This window comes from Athene noctua, chromosome 3 (genome assembly GCF_965140245.1).
Source record: "Athene noctua chromosome 3, bAthNoc1.hap1.1, whole genome shotgun sequence".
NCBI lineage: Eukaryota > Metazoa > Chordata > Aves > Strigiformes > Strigidae > Athene > Athene noctua.
The window spans coordinates 59,210,193-59,232,727 of NC_134039.1; the positions used below are offsets into that span (position 1 = coordinate 59,210,193).

General features: G+C 37.4%; 1 protein-coding gene across 3 annotated transcripts in view; it reads left to right on the plus strand.

Annotated features, from left to right (window-relative positions):
- MDFIC (MyoD family inhibitor domain containing) overlaps positions 1 to 22,535 on the plus strand; it is a 50,543-nt gene that overhangs the window by 19,297 nt on the left and 8,711 nt on the right. For all 3 annotated transcript variants that reach the window (XM_074903127.1, XM_074903125.1, XM_074903126.1), the window contains exon 4: positions 14,712 to 14,987. In XM_074903127.1, coding sequence (XP_074759228.1) covers positions 14,712 to 14,987 — 276 coding nt within the window. The remainder of the gene's footprint in view (positions 1 to 14,711; positions 14,988 to 22,535) is intronic.

The window sequence follows — 22,535 nt, forward strand, 5'->3', positions numbered from 1 at the left end:
GATGGGTTTTTAACTTCTTCTCAACTAGCTGTTAGATGGCTGACAACACATGCATTTTAAAAAATATTCTTTAAAAATACTGTGCATCACCTAGTTCCCTTAGCATAACACAGGAGGTAAAATGTGATCTTTTATAATAGTTTTGTACTGGTTTTGTCTGGGAAAGAGTTTATTTTCTACATAGCTGCTTACCAGGGTTACACTGCAGCAAGTTTTCAGCCACTAAACAGTGAAATATTATTTTGATTTATAGACACTGGAAGAAAGCTAACTAAGTATGTTGTACAACATATTTGGAGTATTCATGCCAGTCAAGATAAAGCATCTCATAAAGGTGGTAGTGAAACTTAAGCTGTTTAACAAAGTTTTGGAATTTAGTTGGCTTACAGGCAGGCCAGTGTGTTGTTCATCGGAGGTATTAGGTCCTGTGAAGGACCCATGGATTTATTCCTTCTGATGACTCACCAGTTGAAGCTGAGAAGAAGACTGAATAATGGTGTTCTTGCAGTAGGCTGAGAAATACAACTGAGAACTTGAAAGCCAGTGCTATCAGGATACCACGAGACCAAAAATTTTCATTATTCCAAATAAACTAATCAGAGTTTGCAGATGGTGCACACATATGCAACTGGAACTCATGTTCGCTACTATTTACCCAAGTCCTGATGATTCTGAAGTTGTTTAGATTTCCTCTCTCCTTTTTTTAATGGATAAATATGGTGCACTCTTTCCAGTCTCTACCTGGAAGACTTCAGCAGAAAGTTAGGCCTTTTCTTGCTGAAAATCCATCTTCTCACCATTTTGATTTCCCCTAGGAATTTCTGGGATCAAACCTCTCAGCCAAGAGAATTTTACATACAGGGAACTTCACACCTCATTGTTGCACAAACATAGCAATTTTCATTTAATTTTCATTTCACCCTCTCCTGGGCAGAGAGGCATTTTCACGGATAGTTGTATCCTTACAGTTACAGTCTTCAGAGTTTAAGACTGGGTCTTGGGTGTTTACAGAAGTCACCTGTGGAAGGACCTGAGGGTTGCTCAAGACCCTTACTTGTAGACAGAGCTGCTGTGGGATGCAGATGTGTAGCCTCTTCCCTTTGACTTTAGGCTGAATGTTTTGAAGCAATGCAGTTAATGATAGACTGCAGTAGGCGAGGGATTTGTATATGCTGTGGTGACTCCATGTGGAGAAATAAACTTCTTGCTGTTGTTGCTCCATTTACAGAACAGTAGTCAAACTTCAAAAACTTCAGTGAGAACTCTAAACTGCACCAGATGACCATAAGATAGATGTATGTATTCTGCATATCACTAGTAGCCAGAATTACCTGGAGCCTTTCATTTCCTGTTTTACCTTACTTCTGACTCTCAGAATATCGTCTGAATTTATGGTCTGAGGCTGAGGAAGGTTGGATGGCAGTAATCATCAGTAACAGACAAAGGTGAAATTCTTCAAGTAACGTGAAGATTACTGTGCTTGCTGTGTTTGAGCCTGAAGTAAATTGTATCTTAATTTCAGAATATTTTCCTTTGTTGTATTGGTACTGTCTCAGAATTAATGTGCTGTTATGCCTCGATGGGAAAGAATATTTATATTCTTTTCTTGATTAGCTCCTCATATAGGGGAAAAAGCACAATATATTTGTAGTGGTTCCTTAAAGAGGAAGAGTAATAAAACTCTGTGTTCTACATGAAATATTATACTACCAAACCAATGAGTCAGTGTGGTTTCAGTCTGCTATTTTCAGTACTAACGGTATTCAGTTAGCCATTTTTAGCAAAGAAGACACCAAATTACAAAGTGCATGAAAGTATCGTCATTCAAGTTGTACTTTTAGGAACCTGTTTTCTGGCAAAAATGTCTTGAACTTAAACCATAGTAAAAACTCTCAATAGTTTTTCTCTTTTTAAATTGTATTTTATATTTGCTTTCATGTGTGGAATGCTTGGAGTCAGTTTATACACCTGAAAAGTAGTACTGTGTACTGTGTGTACCTCAAAATAGTTAAATGAATTCTTCAAAATTTAGAGAGCTAAAATTGTTTTTAATCTTTTAAATTTTTTATTTACTGATAAAAAAGTGAAAGATGAAGAGGGGCTCATGGTCACAACAGAAGGCTTAGCTAAGTAAACGGTTAAACATTTTTCTTCTTTAAATAGCTATCCAGAGGAAAGAAAGGTCTGAATACTACTTACTTGTTCTGCGTTCTGGTAATATCCACAGTGCAAAAGTACCCACAAGTACCTTTCCCTGAAGGTATTATTGTAAAGGACAAGGAAAAACAGGAGTCTGTGACCTATTTTCATGTTGTTGTGGTGGTGTTTTTTTGTTTTCCCTTAAAAAAAAAATCTTCATCATCCAAACCCAAGGGATCCCTTTGAAAAACATTCAAATGTCAAACAGCTGTGGTCACTCAGGCTATTTCTAATACCTGTTTTTTCACTCATTATACTGATGAGGTAGACCTCCAGAAATATTGAGGCTTGATTTAAGAGAATGATGAATTATTTGCCACCAAAGCCATAAATATTTTTAAATTAGCTGTAGTATTTTGGCATGTCAGAAATGTGGTTTTGTATGGAGACTGTTCTTGAAATTTGTGATCATGAAATGCAAATCCATGGCATTCTAACACAAGAGCTTTCAAATTCTGAGTCTAGACCCATGAAAATTAAAGGCTTAGCTTTTAAACCTGCTTCCCTCAAATTCTATGCAGTATCTTGGTTATCATGTTTTTACTCTAATCCAAAGCTATAAATATTATGACACGTCATTGGAGAAAATTGTAAGATTTATCAATGCTAATATTAATTACAGCAGAATTTCAACTAAGAGACTATTTCCTGTTGCAGAGGTTCCTCAAGCTTAAGTGAGTTTTATTGATTTACAGCTCAGATTTAAGGTTGTATAATGTTTGCATAAAATGTTATGAAGTTTGCTTTTGAGACAAGTCAAGTAGAGCAAACTCTTAGGCAAGCCTATAAAATATGTGGCCTATGAGTCAGATTTGACCTTCAGGGCAAATTTTTGCCCCTGAGACAGCATAAGCCATTTGCCCATTCCTTGGCAGAGCTGGAACAAGCTTGCCTTCAAGTATGGGTAGCTCTGAAATACATCTTTCTTGTAAAAAAATGTTTTTAAATGTAAAAATGGACACATCAGTATTGTGAATAAAGTTGACATAGCACAGATTTCACTGCTGTATCTGCACTCCATTTAAAAAAATGTAAATTAGATTAGAAGAATTTTAATTTTCTCTGCAAATAAAGGGATATCTTCTAAATAAGACAAAACAAAAGGTTTTCAGTGGAAAGTTGCAAGAAGCACTGATTCAAAGCGTGGGCCTCGTCCAAATTTATATGCTACTTAAAAGCATTTTTAAGCAAAAGGTGAACTAAATAAATTTCAGTGGGCCAAATTACCTAGTTTTATAAGTTGAAAGAAATATTTTTGGTATTTTTAATAGAGAATGAAAATGATTCAATATGTAATGTTGAATGCCTTTAAACATGTTGAAATAAGAATACTCCCTTTCTGTATGTTAGAGATAAAAAACATTATTCTGCTGCTATTCAGTCAGTTCTGCAGTATAAGGACTTGCAGGTGCTACTGGCCTCTACTATATTGAAATAATTTGGGCACAATAATTTAATACAGATTTATATCTTGTTTCATGAGCAGAGTGAGGAATAAGTATTTTAGCTCAGTTGTGGGATGAAAGAAAAAAGTTTTACAAGTAATTTCATCTCATTAAAACAATTTACCTGTTTCTTCAGATAATCTGGTGCTTTCTCCTTTGTGTTAATGCAGTTGTCTCTCTGAATTTTTGTGCTTGTAGCTGTTGGTCACTGATGTGACACTGTATGTTTCTAGCAGGACAGATTTGTAACTGTGTGGTTCAGAGATCAGAGATTTCTTGTGAATTGTTTGAGCAGTTTATGCTTTGCTTCCTTTCAGGAAACTAAGTGGATCATTTTTAGAGAAAGTTTGATCTTCACCAGGCACAGTCAGCAATCTGACTTATGCAGTGCTGTAAGGGATGTGTGCATGAACAGCTGGCAAAAACTCGTTTAGCATATTATTTTTTTGAATTCATATAATGGAGGTTGTGTATGAAAGCTTGGCCAAGCGGGGTTTGTCCAGCTGAGTCAGAAGGAGGACTTCCTAGGTCATTTTGGTAGAATACAGTAAATAAGAAGTAAAAAACATTTTCCTTTGTGCTTAGTATTGTGTGTTAAGAACATTCATCTTTGAATTGAACACACAAATCTCTTAGTTGATAAATTTTTACGTTCTGAAATATAACATTGCCTTTCCCTTCAGCATAGGAAATGACCATTTTAGTGTAAAACAAAGTTAAACTGCCTGTGGGTTGGGGAAGGGAAAGGGCAGTGAGTTCTGATACATAGATGCAGCCTTTAGTCCATGATTGCTTGTGGTTTTGAATCTAGGGAAGGAAAAAGAAGAATTTGGGTTTGTCAAGGACTCTGATAGGAGGATTTTTCAAGGTTTATTCTTAAGAATCTGATTGGTAAAGTGGCACAAAAATATTTTGGGTGGGATTGTGCCATATCTCTTCAAGGCACATGAAAACAGTTCAAAAAAGGAAAAAGAGCTCTCATTTCTGGGTCATCCTGATGCTGAGCTAGTGCATTAGTGGCATAAAGCAGCCCAAGAGCCACCCACCTTTGGTTATGGTAGCTCTGTCTGGACTTTCTGTGTGTGACTCAAAATCCTTTGGTGACCTGGGGTCCCTGGGGTGCTTTGGGATGGGGAAGCCCTGCTTCTCCAGCCCATGGGCATAGCAGCCAGGTGGATTGGTGACCAGGGACCTTTGCCCATCTCCTAGACCCTGCTGGCCATAAGGGAATTCCCATAGCTGAAGGACATCCATAGCAGAGACTAACCCATCTCAGTGTGTTTAATGTCTGTGCGGATACATGGTTGCTTCTCTCTCTCTCCTCATGTTTTGCTTTTTCAGGATCAGGAAATAGATGGACACTTGCTGCACTCTCTGCTACCTTTCCACATCTTTTTAATCCTGCTGACAATCACGCTATTAACTATCCAGTCTGTATTAGTGACAACCTGGGTCATGAAGAGTTATTGTTGTAGACCTCAAGCCCTCGCCCTACTTTCTGACACAGAATTTCCATTTTCCATCATGCTGCTATTGCTGAATGTGGCTGATTTTTGGCGTGGGCTCCAGAAGCCTCTCTGACCTTGAGTAGAAGGGGAACTATTGCTTCAATGCTAGATCACTGTATAAGTATGATGTGCTTATCTTCCTTTTATTTCATTGCTTATCAACTAGTGCTTTGTCATTTAATTCTTTTCTTACTTGTAAAATTTGCAGCAAATACTTCGGCTCTAGTGGGATTTTACTTGTGAATTTTTTTGTTTCTTCTTCCCTATTCTCTGCCCTCACAGACTGAAGTGGCTCAGCTCACTATGTATTTTTTGCCTTTCTGTCTCCTTCCCCTCCAGTGCTGTCTTCTTCTGTGTGGTTGCTATCTGCACTTTTTTCTTTTGATGTTTTTGCCCTACTGTTGTTTTAATAATGTAAAATCCCCAGTTTTAGCCTGTTCCTCATAGTTACTGCCCATTTGTTTCTCCTGTTCCATTTTCCTTGCAGCTGTGCTTTCTCTCTTTCTTCCTTTGGATTTCTGGTTCTTGATATTAGCTGATGCCAAACTTAGCATCAGCTCTAGGTTGCAAGAAAGAATAGCAGAGAGAAAATAAGTGCAGCAAAGGGCTCAGAAACTCAGTTATCAATGTATATGTTACTGGTTTTGTACTGATATTTTGTTTTCCTGCAATCTTTTTACATTACCCTCTCATAGTTGCTTTCATTCTGATTTTGCTCCTAGTTTTTATTTCTGCATCTGATTAGTTTTGTTAATAGTAGCATTGGGTCTGTCACTTAATGTGAGTGGAGGTCTAAGAAATGAAGGCAGCAGTGAACATTAAGGGAATTGCTCATTCCAGACATTTGCCTTCATGTTCTTTTCAAAACCAAGAACAGCTAGTTTTTATGTATATTTATGAGTTTAACTGAACACTCAGACTCGTCTGAAAACTCAGTATATATGACCAGCGGAGAATAAACCTGACCTTTGAGTATTTTCTCACTCAGAGGCAAATGGTGAACGGGCTGAGCTGAGCAGCTGTTTGCCTCACCATCCCACATTCTTTCCTGCAGTGAAGCAGTGTCCAGTTTGTCAGTGGTCACTGGGATTTTGCGGAAGGCAGCAGGAGATACTGAAGCCAAGAGGACCTGTTTGTGCACTTGCCCAGGTTACGGCTGTTAATGACATTGAGGTTATCTCTCCTGGTTGGTACATCCTGCTGTGCTGCTTACACAGCAATACCCAGCAAGTGATATCCTGTTGTTTGTAGCTTCTCTTTGATGTTTATTATTTGATTTGGGAACAAGTAACACAATGGTGAGGGGCATCAAAACTGCTCCAAATATTTGATTTAATGGCTTAAATTCCATGGGACACCAGTGTGTCTTTATGCAGTGGTATAACGTTCTGTTGTAATAAGTATTAATTACATAACTGCTGTAATTGTCATGCCAACAGCTTGGATTACTTTTTTTTTTTTTTTTTTTTTTTTTGCGTCTAGTGGTTAATTAACCTTCCTTTTAAAATTAGAGCTCCAGAAGCAAAGCTTTCTGTTCCTTAGTGAGATGGGGTTGTATTGGTTTATACCCTTTGTATCCTTTATGGTTTGGCAGACTGTCTTCACATTTATTAAATCACTGATTATTTGTGTTGAAGAAATAGACCACTTTTAGCACTTTAGAAATTAACAAAAAGCCTAATTCTCTGATTCTTAATGTGTTTATTATTTTGTTCTCAAATCCAATTTATAAGCCACTGTGCATTATAAAGCAAGATTTAACAAAAAAAAAATCAAGTAGGTTAAGGTGCCTCTTAATAACTTACCTATGTAGAAAACATAGGATGAAATAACTAGACATTTCACCTTAAATAGAAAAAACCTAGCTTCAGCAGTAATTAATGAATGTAAAAAAAAACCCAACCCAAAACAACCCATAAGTATGCCTGTGGAGCGGTGCCCATGAGTTAACCTGCCTTTGCACATGTCTCTAAGTCGTTGTACCACTGCTGTAAATTAGTTGTAATGCTATGAAACGTAAGAGCAACTAGACTGCAATTGTTGTCCAGTCCTCTAGCAGAATGTATAAAGAGGAAAATGAATAGATAAATGTTGCATGTGGAAAGCTTGCAGTAAAATTTCCTACTTTTGAACACAGCTTTATATAGAAATTTATTCCACAAGTGTCTGGACTCCTGTTACCTGTAATGTACTGTTTTGTGTTTGGCTCTTTTCTTGGATTTTTCATGGTGAGCTACTGCTGTTTGTTCTCAAGAAGTGAAAAACTGTATGCTACAGTAAGAACTTTATTCCACTTCATGTGGCTTAACAATCATTGCATTATGTGAATCATCTTTATTTCTAACTATATTGTGATCTAGCAAGAATTTCCAAATCATATGTAAAGTTTACCATAGATGCCAATATTTGCAGTCTCACAAAAAAATGGCAAGATTTGTGTATGATAAAGAAGGAGAAATTACCGATAATCTAACGGTAATTAGAAGACAAAAGGATATTTGGATTTTGAGAAAATTGTTAAAAGATAGGTAATTAAAAATGTTAAGGATTTACTCAGTTCATCAATGATTAAAAATTTGCTGTTGCAATCATTAAAAAAAAATCAGCAAGCATTTCTTCATTTTGCAAAAACACATCAGGAAAGAGGATTTGTAAATAAAGAATTTCACTCCACATTTTCAGTGAGCATGCCCATCAACTTTGTAAACCTCTGGCTACCAGCCCTATTCATGCTTCCCTGTGGTAACTGCTTCATTCTGGCTATGTCAAAGACATCTTTTTACAATTCCTGCAACCCTTCAAACACTGTGTAAGGTCCTGCAGTGCCTTCCTTTGGAAGCACTGCAGGCGTCTTTGCACAGATTCAAGAGTACTCTTGGCACCTTCTCGTGCACTTGTTTCGCCTTCTCAGCCCATAAACACACATGCACACATGCGTTTGCCATTCTCGTCAGACCTTCCTTGACTAAGAGCTGATGGGATAAAACGTCTTTTCCCTTTGTCCCCTGCCAGTCCCATTTCTGTTATACCTGGTGTTCCCTGGATGTGTTCTCACATGTATTTTAACAAAGTGTTCTCAGTGTGGGTCCTGTAAAAGTCATACCAGCAATTTTACTACAGTATTTTCATTACAAAGGGCATCCTGTTTCATAATAATATATTGTATTCATTTTGAAGATGTCCTCATGTCTTACAAGTAGCAATTCTAAAAAGGTGGTTGATGCTGTTAGTTGGTACTTTGTTTTCCTTGTAAAGTCAGCATGGTATAAAAAATTCAGTGTAAAAAACTGATTTTAAAAGATAGATTGTACCTTGATGGTACCTTGTTATTTAGTTAATGTATGCTTTCTGTGATATGGAAGCTGCAGTATATGCTATTTATGTCCTAGAAAATATTCAAAAATAATTGCTGACAAAAGCCACTTCACAGGTTGACTCAGAGGTACATCTTGTAATCTGAATGTTAATATTCTGGATAGCTAGGCAGAGAAAACTATTGATGTAGTTTGAAGATCATGTAGAGGCTAGTCAGGATTTTAGTTAGAAAAGTGGGGAGGGAGAGAGATTGAAATATTTGAGTTCTCCCAGCTTCACTGAAATTTTGTGCTTATTGAGCATATGCATGCATACAATTTGTAATATTTTTGAAAAGGTAAGATTTTTTGCTAGTCAGTTGGAAATGTTGCCTTTTATATCTCAGGAATTTATGTCTTTTCCAGAAGCAATTTGGAATCACCTTAATTTTACTCTAGAATCCAGGCAGCCCCTGGTTTTACTGTGCAATCTATGACTATCTGTCATCTGCTTTACTTTTCCCCTCAAGCTCAGGTCTATGTTATGAAGAAGAATTGATAAAAAACAGAGGCCTGATTCTTACCTCCCTTACATATGGTCTCATCTGTGTGATCCATACAGAGGGAGTGGGAGCAGAGATCAAACAATTTCCTCAGCTCAAATTAGCATGTAGATCTTGGCTTTCCACATTAATGGACCCAAGCAGGACCTCTGTATTTCCTAAAAAGAGCTCATCTTACTGTGGTTGCAGCTGTTTTGGGGACAGAGAAGTGTTGAGGGTACTTTGTATTTTCTCAATATGTGAAAATACCAAAGGTTACATTTTTTTACACAGAGTTACCCATTTTATTCCTCCCTAGTCCACCTGCAAAAATATTGCTTCTATGGCCTGATCTGATGTCATAAACTATTGTGTCATGAATGAAGATAAACAACGTTCTTACATCTCTGGGTATGCAGTCAGATGACCCAGGCTGTAAACTAGAAAGTATTTTTTCCATCAGTGGCATTGGCCAGCCTAGCAAACTCCACGGGCATCTGTATCAGCTGCCTTGGAATTGCTTTTGATGTGATTAGGCTACTAATTAGCTGTTTCAATTCTTCTCTCCCTCCTGATGTTTTCTTTTGATTCACTTTGACTCCGAGGAGTCTGTATTCTATGTTTGGTTTTGTGTTTTGTCTAAAATCCCTAATGATAGCTTAGACTGTCCTCTTTTGGTTGAGTTTCCCTGTGTTGACATATATTTTTCTGTTAAATGCATGCATCAGGATTTTTCTCTTGGAATAGTTGTTATTTTGCAAGCTGTAAACAATGTATTGTCAGTGTGCATCTATACATGCATATTCATTTAAACCGTGCTAAGGATTTTACAGTCTGAATGAGAATGTGCATAGTTACTTCAAAACCATCAAATCCATAGTGAATGTTTAGTACTTGAATATTTATTCACTAGATAGTAACCTCACAATTAAATTATTATGTAAAGTCAGTTAAATAACAGCAGAAGTTACTGCATTAAGGCTCACTTTGCAAGGAAACCAATGACAAGGAAGCAGTGAAACACGCTAATAGATTATATGCTATAGCAATATATTGCCTTTTTATTGCTTTTCCACAGGCAGCAGATTCATGTATAGTTATTACTAGCTACATTATCTGCTACTTTTCTATCAAAAAAGATTCAGTCTGTTGAATCATTAATCCAATATTTATCATTCTTATTGAAAATCCACTAGTGTTAGCACTGTATAAAATATTGACTTAAATCTACTAGTTTTGCTAAAGATTAAAAACATATTAACCTAAAATGCACAGTATTTCTTAGGACATTTGAAACTATTCATTGTGGATGTTTGAAATGACAATATTTCTATGTTGTATGAGGAATGATTTTTTTTTTAAATCTTTAACATATAGTAAGTGACCAGTGCCATCCTGATTTGAAGATGCTGAATGTTCATCCAGCTCATATGTGAAATTTTGATGTGTATTGCATTAGTTACTGAATATCAAGAATAAAATTTTTGCTCATACATAGAGTGTAAAATGGGATCTTTTGTAGCAGCACACGGCCTGTTTAGAATGATATAACAGGCGCTGAATGTTCACATATCAAACAAAATGCCATCTTTCTGTAGAAAAGAGGTGTCAAAAAGTTTCTTTGTACCTTTAACGCATGTGATTATGTAGTACAAAATGCAGAGTTTGTAAAATTTCTTGAATATACAGGCAAAAAATGAATAATTCAAAACAACTCATAAGTTCTACATTCTATTGTATCTTTTATAACGCAGGCAGAAGATAGCATTGTGTTCCCAGTAGAGCTGAATTTGCACAAGTTACACCTCTGAAAATGCCAGATGGTCTATGGTCTACTTTTGAGAGCTGTCACATATGTAAAGATTTGAAAAAAGAAAGACAGCTGAATGAGAGCAGTGGATCATTAAAGAGAGAGTGAGAGTCCCTGGGTATCACTGTGTTTTAAGAAGCATTGTGTCGTTCCCCATATTACACCTTTTTTTTTAAGATATACACAACCTTTAAAAAATAAGGTAAAAATATTTCTGTTTTAAACTGAGTGGTTGTGGCTTAGTCTTGGAATTGTCAATTGCTTTTGTTCTTTCTGCTAGAATGCGGTCATATGGTTCCTAATTGGTTTCAAGTGTGTTTTAACCATAAGATTCAGGTCTCCCTAGTGCAAAATTATCAATAAAGTTAAAATAAATTTAAATTGAGATAACTAATCCATTTGGGGTTTTATTCCATTTTGATTTGACCTGCGTATCACATGTGAATACTGTAAAGCCAGTCAGCTAAAAAGTTGTATGTTAATGCTAAAAGGCTGAAGTAAGACTACTTTGGGAACAGGATTATTTAATAAAAAAATAAAAACAAAACAAAACTCCCAAAACCCATGGTAAAAATAATAATAAAAGCAAAAACATATGTGTGTTTAGATTCTTCATGACTTCCCATTCACCCACATTTTGACAGAAACACACCTAATTTTGAAGACTGAATTTCAGAAAATTTGTCAAGTTACTGTGTTGTAGCAAAGCACCAAAAATATACAAACAATTGTAAGCTGCCACCACCAATTTAGCTGGCTTGGAAAAGGTCATAACTGTCAGTTTTAGAAACTTGCACGTCCAGACATACAGAATTTTTAGTATAGTCTAGTGCTTTTATCTGTTGAGGAAGGTTAACCCCTCCTCCAGTAATTCTAGGTTACTGGTACAACTCTACCAGTCCACACTTGGGAATCATAGGCAGCGCAGTGTGAGGAAATACCACGACATGGAATGTGAAAAACACTGTTCATTAATAGTACAATTTATGTTTGAGTGGGATAATGAAAATAAAGCTATGGGGAGCTATGGCAAAGAAACTGAATTCTAGAGAGTAAAATTTTGATTCCTGATATTGCCAAAGATTTTATTTTTGACTGTGGTTAGGTCTACACTAACTGTTTTTAAAATGGAAGAAATACCTTTTGATTTTTAACAAAATTAGTTTTACACATACATGGAAGGATAATCTACACAAAGGTTCCTGGTAGTATACTTCTAATGAATCCTATTCAGGTAAGAGTAAGCTCCCGAAAATTTTGGTTTGGGGCCTTTACGAAAGTCTGGAAACGTTAACAGGATATATGCCACAGAGAGTTGAAAGAAAAAGAAAAAAATGAAAGAAGAATTTGAAAGTGCCATGTTTATGCTTCTGTTCATAGGTTTTGCAAACACTAATACATTGAAAGGAGAAGCAGTTTCAATATTGCCAGTGAAAAATTTTTTGGGCAATGGTTAGTTCTCCAGGTGTAAGGTATCATTGTTCTAATGTTCTGTTCACTTGGAGGTTCGAGAGCAGTTATCGCTGGTGATGGAAGGAAATTATCTTTGTCTTCCCTGCAACATCTCTGGGGAGGCTAAAGCATAAATGTTTCCCCCAACCCTCCCTTTCTTTCCTGCGATGCAAAATTAGCACTTTTGCCAAGCAGGTTTAATCAGGGTCACTCTGACATAGACAGATGCAGGCAGTCTAGGTCTTCTTAAGATCTTCTTAAAATCTTAGTTGCTGTGAATAAAAAATTCAGATGGCAAGAAAAAACAAACCGGTTCATATTTAAACTGTTATGAAAAATATTCCTTTTTTGCCTTTGAATGTGACCAGGACTTAAAGTTTAAGATTTGTCTGAACTTTAATCTGGACAAGTGGCATGGGTTAACCCCAGCTGTCAACTAAGCACCACCCAGCTGCTTGCTCACTCCTCCCCTCAGTGGGATGGGGGAAAGAATTGGAAGGGTAAAAGTGAGAAAATTTGTGGGTTGAGATAAAGACAGTTTAATAGGGAAAGCAAAAGCTGTGTATACAAGCAGAGAAAAACAAGGCATTTATTCACCACTTCCCATCGGCAGGCAGGTGTTCAGACATCTCCAGGAAAGCAGGGCTCCAGCACACATAACAGTTACTTGGGAAGACAAATACCATTGCTCCGAACATCCCCCTTCCTTCTTCCCTCAGCTTTACATGGTGAGCGTGGTGTCATATGGTATGAAATATCCCTTTGGTCAGTTGGGGTCAGCTGTCCTGGCTGTGTCCCCTCCCAACTCCTCCTACTCACTGGTGGGGTGGGGTGAGAGGCAGAAAAGGCCTTGACTCTGTAAGCACTGCTCAGCAGTACCGAAAACATCCCTGTGTTATCAACACTGTTTTCAGCACAAATCCAAAACATAGCCGCATACTACCTACTATGAAAAAAAACCTATTTGTCCAAAAGTTTGGTCCCTTGTACCTGAAGTGATCAGCGGAGATGTTTCTTTTATGGGAAGCTAACTATAATTATCTATACATACTGTTATCTCAGGCACGAAGCTATACCGTGAAATCATCTGAAAATGGATGTGAATCATCTGAAAAGAGAATGAACTGCAGCATTGTTTTTCTTTACTGCTGGCAATGTCTGATCACTCTTCAGTTGAATGTTCAGTAGAATCTAGGCTTTTTACTTGACATTAGATTTATAAATAGTTGAAGATTGAACTGTCTGAAAACCTCTTTATGTCCAAGCATGATACAGTAGTGTTTTGATTAGGAGAGGTGATTGGGCTGATGCTTTTTGATTATGAAATCTTGTTGTGTTACTATGTGTGTAGTTTAATTAGTTTTTGAATGAAGTCTGCATTTATTTTTTTTTTTTAAATAAGAATCTTTAATTGGAAATAACTTTTTTCATTACAGAGCTTTACATAAAAAAATCTTGCATCTTATCTTTTTTTTTTTTGTAGATTCAGACTTTAAATACATAGACAGTGTATTTTCCATGTTATTAAAAATATGCTCCTTTATGATACAGTAGCTCAGCAAAGAATGGTCAAGGTTTTTGCACCCTCTCATTAGAATGGGTTTATATCATGTACTCTTGGAGTCTTAACCAGGCCACTGAAGATTCCTGCCTCGATAGTTTTGCATTTTTGTTCTTGTGACAATTTCAGTTTGTTTCCATTAAAGCCCTAACTGGCCCATTACAGCCATTTTAAAGATGGTGATTCTGAATTGAGGAATATGTAGCGGGGGGGGGGGGGGGGGGCTCTGACTTGCCACAGCTGTACAGTATTTGAATACATGTTCCATCTAATTGCTGGGTCACCTCCTCCACAAAAACAGATTTGGTTGATTTTGTTCTTCCCAGCAATCCATGATCTTTATGAATTAAAGCTCAAAGTGTTGTTAGTTACCTGGATACTCCTATTCTTCTCTAATATACTGGTGTGTGGTGGCTGAGTGTTGGGGGGCCCCTAACATGTCACTCAGGTTATTTTCTAAAGACTGGCAGGTTGGCCAACCTGCAGCTTCACATCTGTTACTTCAGTCTGTATCTTCCCTCCCATACCTTTTTCTCTCATTCTGCTACATTTCTCCCATTCATTTGGCTCCCTAAGTTTATCTCCGTTTTGCTACTTTTTCTCCCATTCTTGATCTTCTCCTTCTTCAAATTGCTTGCCTTATTCTTTCAGAGCCTTGCAAACCTTCTGTGCAGTGCCGAATGGGGAATCTAGGCCTCATGCAGTCATAAGGCACTTTCTGAATGCCTAATAATTTTTTTTGATCTGGAAATATTTTTTGCTGTCTTGTTTTGATGAGGGAATGTTAACTTTTCAAGCTATTCTTTGATCAGTAAGAACAATGAAAGTTGCATTTCTAGTCTGGCTTAAAGTTTTCAGTTATCAATTTACAATTTAAATTAACCCTTTCTTTCATTTTAAGCACAACCTCAACGTTTGCCTCAGCCAAATACTTCATCACTGGAAAGGGGTGAGGAAGAAAGTGGCAAAATCCAAAATGGCCATGCAGGTCTGAGGAATGGAAGTGGAATTCACAATGGGATCAAACACGTGCCTGCAGACAACAGAAAACTTTCGGCTCCTGTTTCAGAAAAAATGCACAGAAAAATTCAGTCCACCTTTTCTGTCAACAGCAACAGCAGCAAGAAGAGTAAAATAAGCTCTGCATTTTCTCAAAAGCCAGGTACTTCACCTGAAGGTAAGCAGAAATTCTTATTAAAAACCCCCAAACTGAATAAAGACTAGCCAAACCCCATTCTCACTAATAATTACACAATCAACTGAAAATAATTGAAGGGCATGACTCATGCTCCCGAAGCAAATAGAAATCATTGCGATAAAACACAAGTTACTTCCCCAAAGCAAAATATTAAGTATTTGAACGAAATTGAAGAAACTGGAGATTTCTTGCTTTCAAACATTTGACCAACAGTCTGATAATGTTTTAGTCTCTCTAGTTAGCATTCTGAACTCATAGAAACTCCTGTCAACATTGTCACGTATAAACCAGAAAACCATGTTAAAGCATAATAAATACTTAAATCCAGTAATGGCAGGCTCCATTGAAAATATTCTGATAGCAGATATTCTGACCAGAAATGAGGTCTGAACACTAGATAATAAAATTTGGCACAGTGCTTCAATGTTTAACGTGCCTCGTGCTACATTTGGGCTGTAAATAATTTGCATGAAAAAGCTTCATACTCCCTATGCACAGCTTAAATAAGCAAAAGTAAATAATTTACCTTATGTTTTACCTATGTGTGTGTTTTTACTGCTTGCAATTACGCTAATGGTCCTAGGGTTCCCAAGCCTCTCCTCAATCCGCTGTCTTCCCATTAGCACTAGTATACTCGATGGGCTTTGCTCCTGCCTGTTACAAGGGTGCAGAGGCTCTATAATTTTTATTGGTTTGAGGCAGGTGGGGATGTGACTGGTTGAAAAAAACTCCGAGGGGTGGATACAGACACAGATTCTTAGAGAAATGTGAAACAGTACTGTTCAGTGAAATGGGGAGGATTCTCAGCCTAGATGAAAGGAAGAGGGATCAGAAGGACCGCACGTAGTGGCCTGAATGAAGCCTACTGATGTCAGTGGAGTGATTTCTCTTGACTTCAACTACTTCAGTCAAACATACTCAGTGAATCTGTATAGTAATATCAAGAACAGTTTCACTCAGACTGTGCCATGGGCTGGTCCTCCTTGCTGTGGTTTATTTTCATATTTATCTTCAAGAACCTATTGTTATTTTTCTGTTGCACTTTTAGTCCTCTGACATTTCTTTCCAGAAACACAACGTCATACTTCCTATATTCTCCTTATCTCTTCCTGTTATGTGAAATCCAGTTCACACTCCAGCCTGATAATTTTCTTATATATTGTTCCTTTGTGCAGTATCAAAAAACTAAATCGAGAGACCTAGATCTCTTCATATGACTGGTGCAAAGCTCAGGCATCTGAATTTAAGAAATTCAACCTCTTAAAAAAAAAAAGACAGGGTTCTAAAGAGACGGTGCCTGCCTTGTTCATGCGCTTTTACAATTGTTAATGCAAACATTCCTTTTTTTCTTCTAAAATTATATTGTAGTAAATACAGTCAGTGGGTTTTTTTGTTTAATAACCGTGGCAATGATTATGTCAAATTACCGAATGATTGAGGAGAAAATTAATAAGATACCTTCAGATTTATATATAATCAGAAATGTTTATATTTTTAAAGGCATATCTGATTAGAGTATGGATAATTGTGTTGTCACACTGTCTAACTTACGTACTTTCAAAGTTCAGAAATACGGGGTGATCCTTACTATCACATCTCATTTCTTGAGTCATATATATTATTCATTATATATATTAAATGTTACACATCTAACCTTGTAATGTTCTCATTTTGAATACGGGAATTTGGATAAATGCTCTGAATAGCTTTACCCACACTGCTGATGTCTTCTGCTCTGTTTTCTGTTAACCAGTCTGGGTGAAGCACAAGTTTTATTGTGGAATGATTGAAGTATATCTAGGTTATTGTGGTGTAGCTACAAGGGAATATTTGTTTTTAAAAATAATTTTATATATTTGAAATTTATTTTGCTTTACAGTTCTCTGGCAGACACATTTTATATTTGTGTCTGCTCAGCTTCATGCACACGTATACAAGTCTTCTGACAGTTTCTTCAGCATTTCAGTAATTTACTCCATGGGGCTGCATAGGGGAACTATTGGCTATACATAATACTCTAATCAAGTTGTTACCTTGCAGGAATTATCAATATATACTTAAGTTGTTCTGTCATCCCTTAGTGTTTTTATAAGATGCAGAATCAGACACACTGGCAATGGTCAGTTGAAATATCTAAAATAACACAAAGAAGAGATCACTATATCTCTATTACAGCTCTGGCACCCCCAATGCAAGGACATGGACCTGTTGGAGCGGGTCCAGAGGAGGGCCACAAAGATGATCAGGGGACTGGAGCAGCTCCCGTATGAGGACAGGCTGAGAGAGTTGGGGTTGCTCATCCTAGAGGAGAGGAGGGGAGGGGAGGGGAGGGGGCAAGCTCTGGGGAGATCTTATAGGGGCCTTCCAGTGCTTAAAGGGAACTTATGGGAAAGATGGGGAGGGACTTTTTATCAGGGAATGTAGTGATAGAGGGGTAATGGCTTTAATCTGAAAGAGGTGAGATTTAGAATAGATATGAGGAAGTTCTTCACTGTGAGGGTGGTGAGACACTGGAACAGGTTGCCCGGAGGGATTGTGGCTGCCCCCTCCCTGGAAGTGTTCACGGCCAGGTTGGACGGGGCTTTAAGCAACCTGATCCAGTGGAGGGTGTCCCTGCCCATGGCAGGGAGGGTGGAACTAAATGATTTTTAAGGTCCCTTCCAACCCAAACCATTTGATTCTATGATTTAAGGAAAAAAATGATTTATCCATAACTTAAAATTAATTGTGTTTATTAATTTAAGAAATGTTACCTCCTTATGACTACTTCTGGAAGGCTACACTTTAAAAACTTGATGTAACTAGCCAGGTTATTGTTCAAAGGAGTTTAACTGCATTTAAACCAGCAATATATATACTTGATGAATACATCTAACTATATAAAGCCAGAAGAATACATTAGGAAGCCTTATGAGTGAGGATTGCATAGACACTCTTTCAAAATGGTATACAGAAATTAATTTGAACCTAACTTCTACAGCTTCTTTGTATTATGAATCATATTTTTGTGGGCAAAGAGGCATTTTTGTGAGCAGTTGTATCATCTGATTCAGTGGCATTTCTGTAGAAACTATTGAAAAGGTTGACAGGAAGATGGAAAAGATAAGAAATTGTTGGAAATTATTTACAACGTTGCTTGACTACTTGGCTTTGCTTTAACTTGTACTATATTAACCTCATAAGCCATTGGTTACTGCTGAAAAGCTGCTGGGTTTAACTTTACTTGAAGGTATGCCTTTGTGTTTGTGCACATCTATACAGTAATAATCTAACTTGTATGCAGTTTCTTATGCACCTTTATGAAGAAAGAGATAAATTATATTAATTTTTGTACTGTGAGTATTGCATAATCAATCAGCTGAATTAACTCAGCTACAATTTATTATATCATCCAGATAATTGTAGTAGAAAGAAATACAGGTAAACTCATATGCTTTCAGATATTCCAGTTCATTTTAATTTTGCTATTCCTTATGGACAACCTTGGAGTTTTTAATCTAATTTATAGCTCTCTTTTTTTTTTCTTTAAACCTGAAAATATATGCCATGTATTTTTACTTTATCTGCCTTGTCTTCCACTATGAGTGCTCAGCTCTATTGCCAGTCAGGAGAATAAACTGGTTTTAAGTGAAGCAAAGTGGCCAGAGAAAAGAAATAGATTATGTCCTCAGAAGGAAGAAAAGTGAAAATGCTTCTCATCAAGCTACATTCAGACTATAGAAAAGAGAAAATATTTTTCACTTTTTCTTATTTCCTCCCAAAAGCTGCATTCTTGTTTCTTCTTAAAAGAAAAGATGTGAACATTTCTGGAGCACCACACCTATTTGTAACGCCAAATAAGTACTGGTCTGATAGTTATTTTGCTTTAGAACATCTTCTCTATTGACAGAACAGAAAACCTGGTAGTGCTGGAGGCGGGATAGAATGAAGAAACTTCCAGGCTTGCCACCCATTCTGCACCAGAGAATATTTGGGTTCATGCTTATTTAAAAGGTTAGCAAATGAAGCATACTGCTTCATATACTACAGACTTTAGTATATATACCAGAAAGCTAAATGAAGTCCATTATTATTTTACTCAGAATAGCACATCTTCCCATGAAGGTTAGTACTGCTCCTGTTAGTATCCAAAGTACTGGACAGCCCTAATGCAAGCTATAAACCCCCCCAGTCCCCCACCCCACCAAAATTCCACCCCCCCCCCCTACCAAAATTCCCCCCCCCCCCCCCTAGTTAACAACTCTTTTATTGATTGTTCCAGCTGTAAACTCCATTTGTGCTGTAGGTCACATCTTGTGAGTTTTTGGAATTGAAGTTTTATTGGAAGTACTTAAAAAGTAACAGACATTTTGGTAGCAGTAGTATAAAAGCTTTAAAAACTGCCTTTTTAAATGAGCTTGTAGTGTATGGAGACACGTCAGCATTCCAGAATATTCTGTTTAGAAACTCTTTCACATCCAGTGAGGCTTAGGAGGGTGTGACTGCACTCACCAGCTCTGCTCTTCCTCTGCATCTATTATTAATCCATATTGTCCCCGAAGAAATCTTACTCAGCTCCGTGACTTACACTACAAAAAAACCCAAAGGAATTATGAAATAGTAGGAGTGTCTCTCTTAAAAAGCAGTTTTAAAACACTGTTTCAGTTCTAAAGATTTTTCAGGAGGACTGGATAGGTTTCAGTGCATATTGGGATTAAAAGATTTTGTTTTAATTCAAAGAAATTTTAATAATATTTTAAATTATTGATGTCAGAGGTGTCACAGTTCTTCTAAAACTCTGGTTGGTAAACCACTAGCAAAGAGAATTGTCACTCTCTTGCACCTGTTATGTGTAGTGCAGAGAAACACCCTGGAAACCTGAAAAAGCAATTGTAAATGAGTAAGAAGAAGGCAGTCTAGTTGCTGTGTTTGGAAGCCGTGGTGCCTTTCCAAAGAAACTTAAAGAGGAGAGGTGATCTAAATGAGGTAGCAATGAGTCAGCTGAACACTAAATCTAGATGTTAGGAAATGAAGAAAAATGGGTAACTGAGTTACATACATATGTGTATCAGAGTAGTGGACAGTAAGTAATAATGACATATGCAGAATTGGTAGAGGAAAGGGAACAAGAAACTGGGCAGTGGGAGGAATGGAAGAGATAAGAGGGTGGAGGGGACAAAATGAAGTAGGCACTAATTACTTTGTAAAAAACAAACCAAGTTTTCCTACCAAAACCTTATGATGCTTGGATGTTATACATTTTTTTAAAATCAAAGCAATTGTTTATAAAAAGTTTATGATGGAGAGAGGAAATAATAGGTTTTAAATACAGTTTCAAAATGGAGCTCTTGTTTCTGGTCAAGTTCTTGTGACCTCACCTGCATTTGTCAGGGTAGTTCCCACAACTCCATTAGCTTGTGATAATTTGAGTTTAGGGTGGTACTTTATGTATTCAAAAGTCTGAGAGCATACACATTTGCTGTATCCATCTGGAAATGGTAGCTTGTTAAACTAGGGTGAGCAGATCATGAGCCTGCCCTCCTTATAAGTACCGTGAGACTTCACTTTATTCCTTCCCAGGCTCTCTAAACCAGAGAGACACTAGAAGGCATCTTCTTTCCAAGGATTCTTTTCGAAGCTAGGTTTTAGGAAGTGTAGATGTAGTAAGGCTAGATGCAGGAGTGAAGTTGTTAAAGAAGGCCTGCATCATGGGTGTGAAGCTCTGGGGAAGGACAGGCAAGGTAGACTTGCTGCCAGATTTAAGTTACCACTTGTGCTTTTCCCAGAGCAAGGCCTGAAGTAACCTTCCTCAACCTTCTGGACTGTGTATCTTGTGCTACTGAGCTTAGAGGTGTGGTGAACAATGTCACCCAAGGTGTAGGGTTTTTTAAAACCCAGTGTTTAAAATCTAACATTTCAGGGTGCATTTGAATGAGACTTTTTTCCCCCTTCTTTTTAGTATAATGCAACTTCATCTGTTCTAGATGTTGAAATAAGCATGGGGTTGGTGAGCACTATTTAACTCATGCTGCTGACTACATTAATTTATTAGAGTATCCCAAGTGATATTGATGGCTTAACTGAAGACAAAGCAAGTCTACCAAATAGCCTTTGTGTTAAGCCAGGGTCTTAAGAACCACTAGGTGCATATACATGGAAGGTAATGAGTAGTTCTCTTAGCAGGGTAGCAGGCCTCTGTTTGAAGTAGGAGCATCTTCCTTTGGTTTAGACAATTTTGTGTAAACTGAAAAAATAGTTTTCAAGTCAACTTCACTTTCCTTTTGGGCATATGATTTTGTACAGAATTTTTAAATTATTATTTTTTTCCTCTTGAGTGCCCCAAGAGCAGCAGTAAATTTTCTTTTATATACTTTTCTGTCATTGGATTGGTATTATTTACTGAAATTTGGTGTGAGTGTGCATTATACCATGAATAGCCTAACATTGCAGAAATATCTGCCAGCCATGTGTCTCTCTCTTTTTTTTAAATGTACATACACTTCTGCATTCTATCCCATAACATTAAGTAGCATTTAGGCAGCTACTTAGTTAGTATCCTGCATATTTCTCTACGTGGGACAAAATTTCCATTGTTATCTTTTAGAAATTGATTCAAAGTGGATTTGTGTCTGAGCACAGAGTGCTAAACCAGAGGTTTTTTTGTTAGACAAGGTCGTATCAGAATGCATCTGTCAATCAGGCAGTGGGCAAATAACATTCTCATATGGTCAAACGTCTGAATTTTTAAGAAGGCATTTTTAAGAGTTGAGTGTTTTAAGCATATGTTATATTTTTGTATGCATAGAAGTCTTGGGAGGTGATTTACATGTTATGGAACAGGAGTGGAAAACAGGGCCTGTAATGAAAAAAATATCCATTTTCTAAGCTCTGGTCTAGCTATCACCTAACTAGTCTCAGTATTTGCAGTGATGAGCAGTGTCAATGAAAGCTTTATATTCTAAGGAAGCCTTAGATATTGGAAATTGGCACATTTCTTAGTATATCTATATGTTTGAACTGGATCATTTTACTCCTGAGGTTATATGTGTATCGAGAGTTTAGAATATAAGCAGTGTAATTTGCCTGTTCAGGCAACATTTTAATTTCCTTGTTCAACAGAGATGATCGCTTTCTATTTTAAAATGCTGAAGTATTACATATACTATGCTTTGTAACGATTTTCCCCTGTCTAAATACATGTAGCTCTGTTATGTAGAGATACCTATGCTCCATGTGACATGTTAGTTTGTTCATTCTGCGTTTCTTATTTTTCCGTGAGCGTTTTCCTGGGTGCAGCAGGGGCTGCAGATGAACATCGCAGGAGGGGTGGTGTGATGGTGCGCGTGCCACTGCTCAGTCAGTTTATGCCTCACCTTTGGTGCAATGCACACTTTTAAGAAACTTGTGCTGGGGTGGTTTCTCGCCGGCTGGCTGTGATGCTCTGGCCGTGGGCTGTCTCTGCTGCTGGTGCTGCGAGTTGCTCCCCATCGCTGCCGGCCCTGTGCCACCAGACTGCGGGACGCCTGTAGCGCCTGCTGGGGCTTCTGT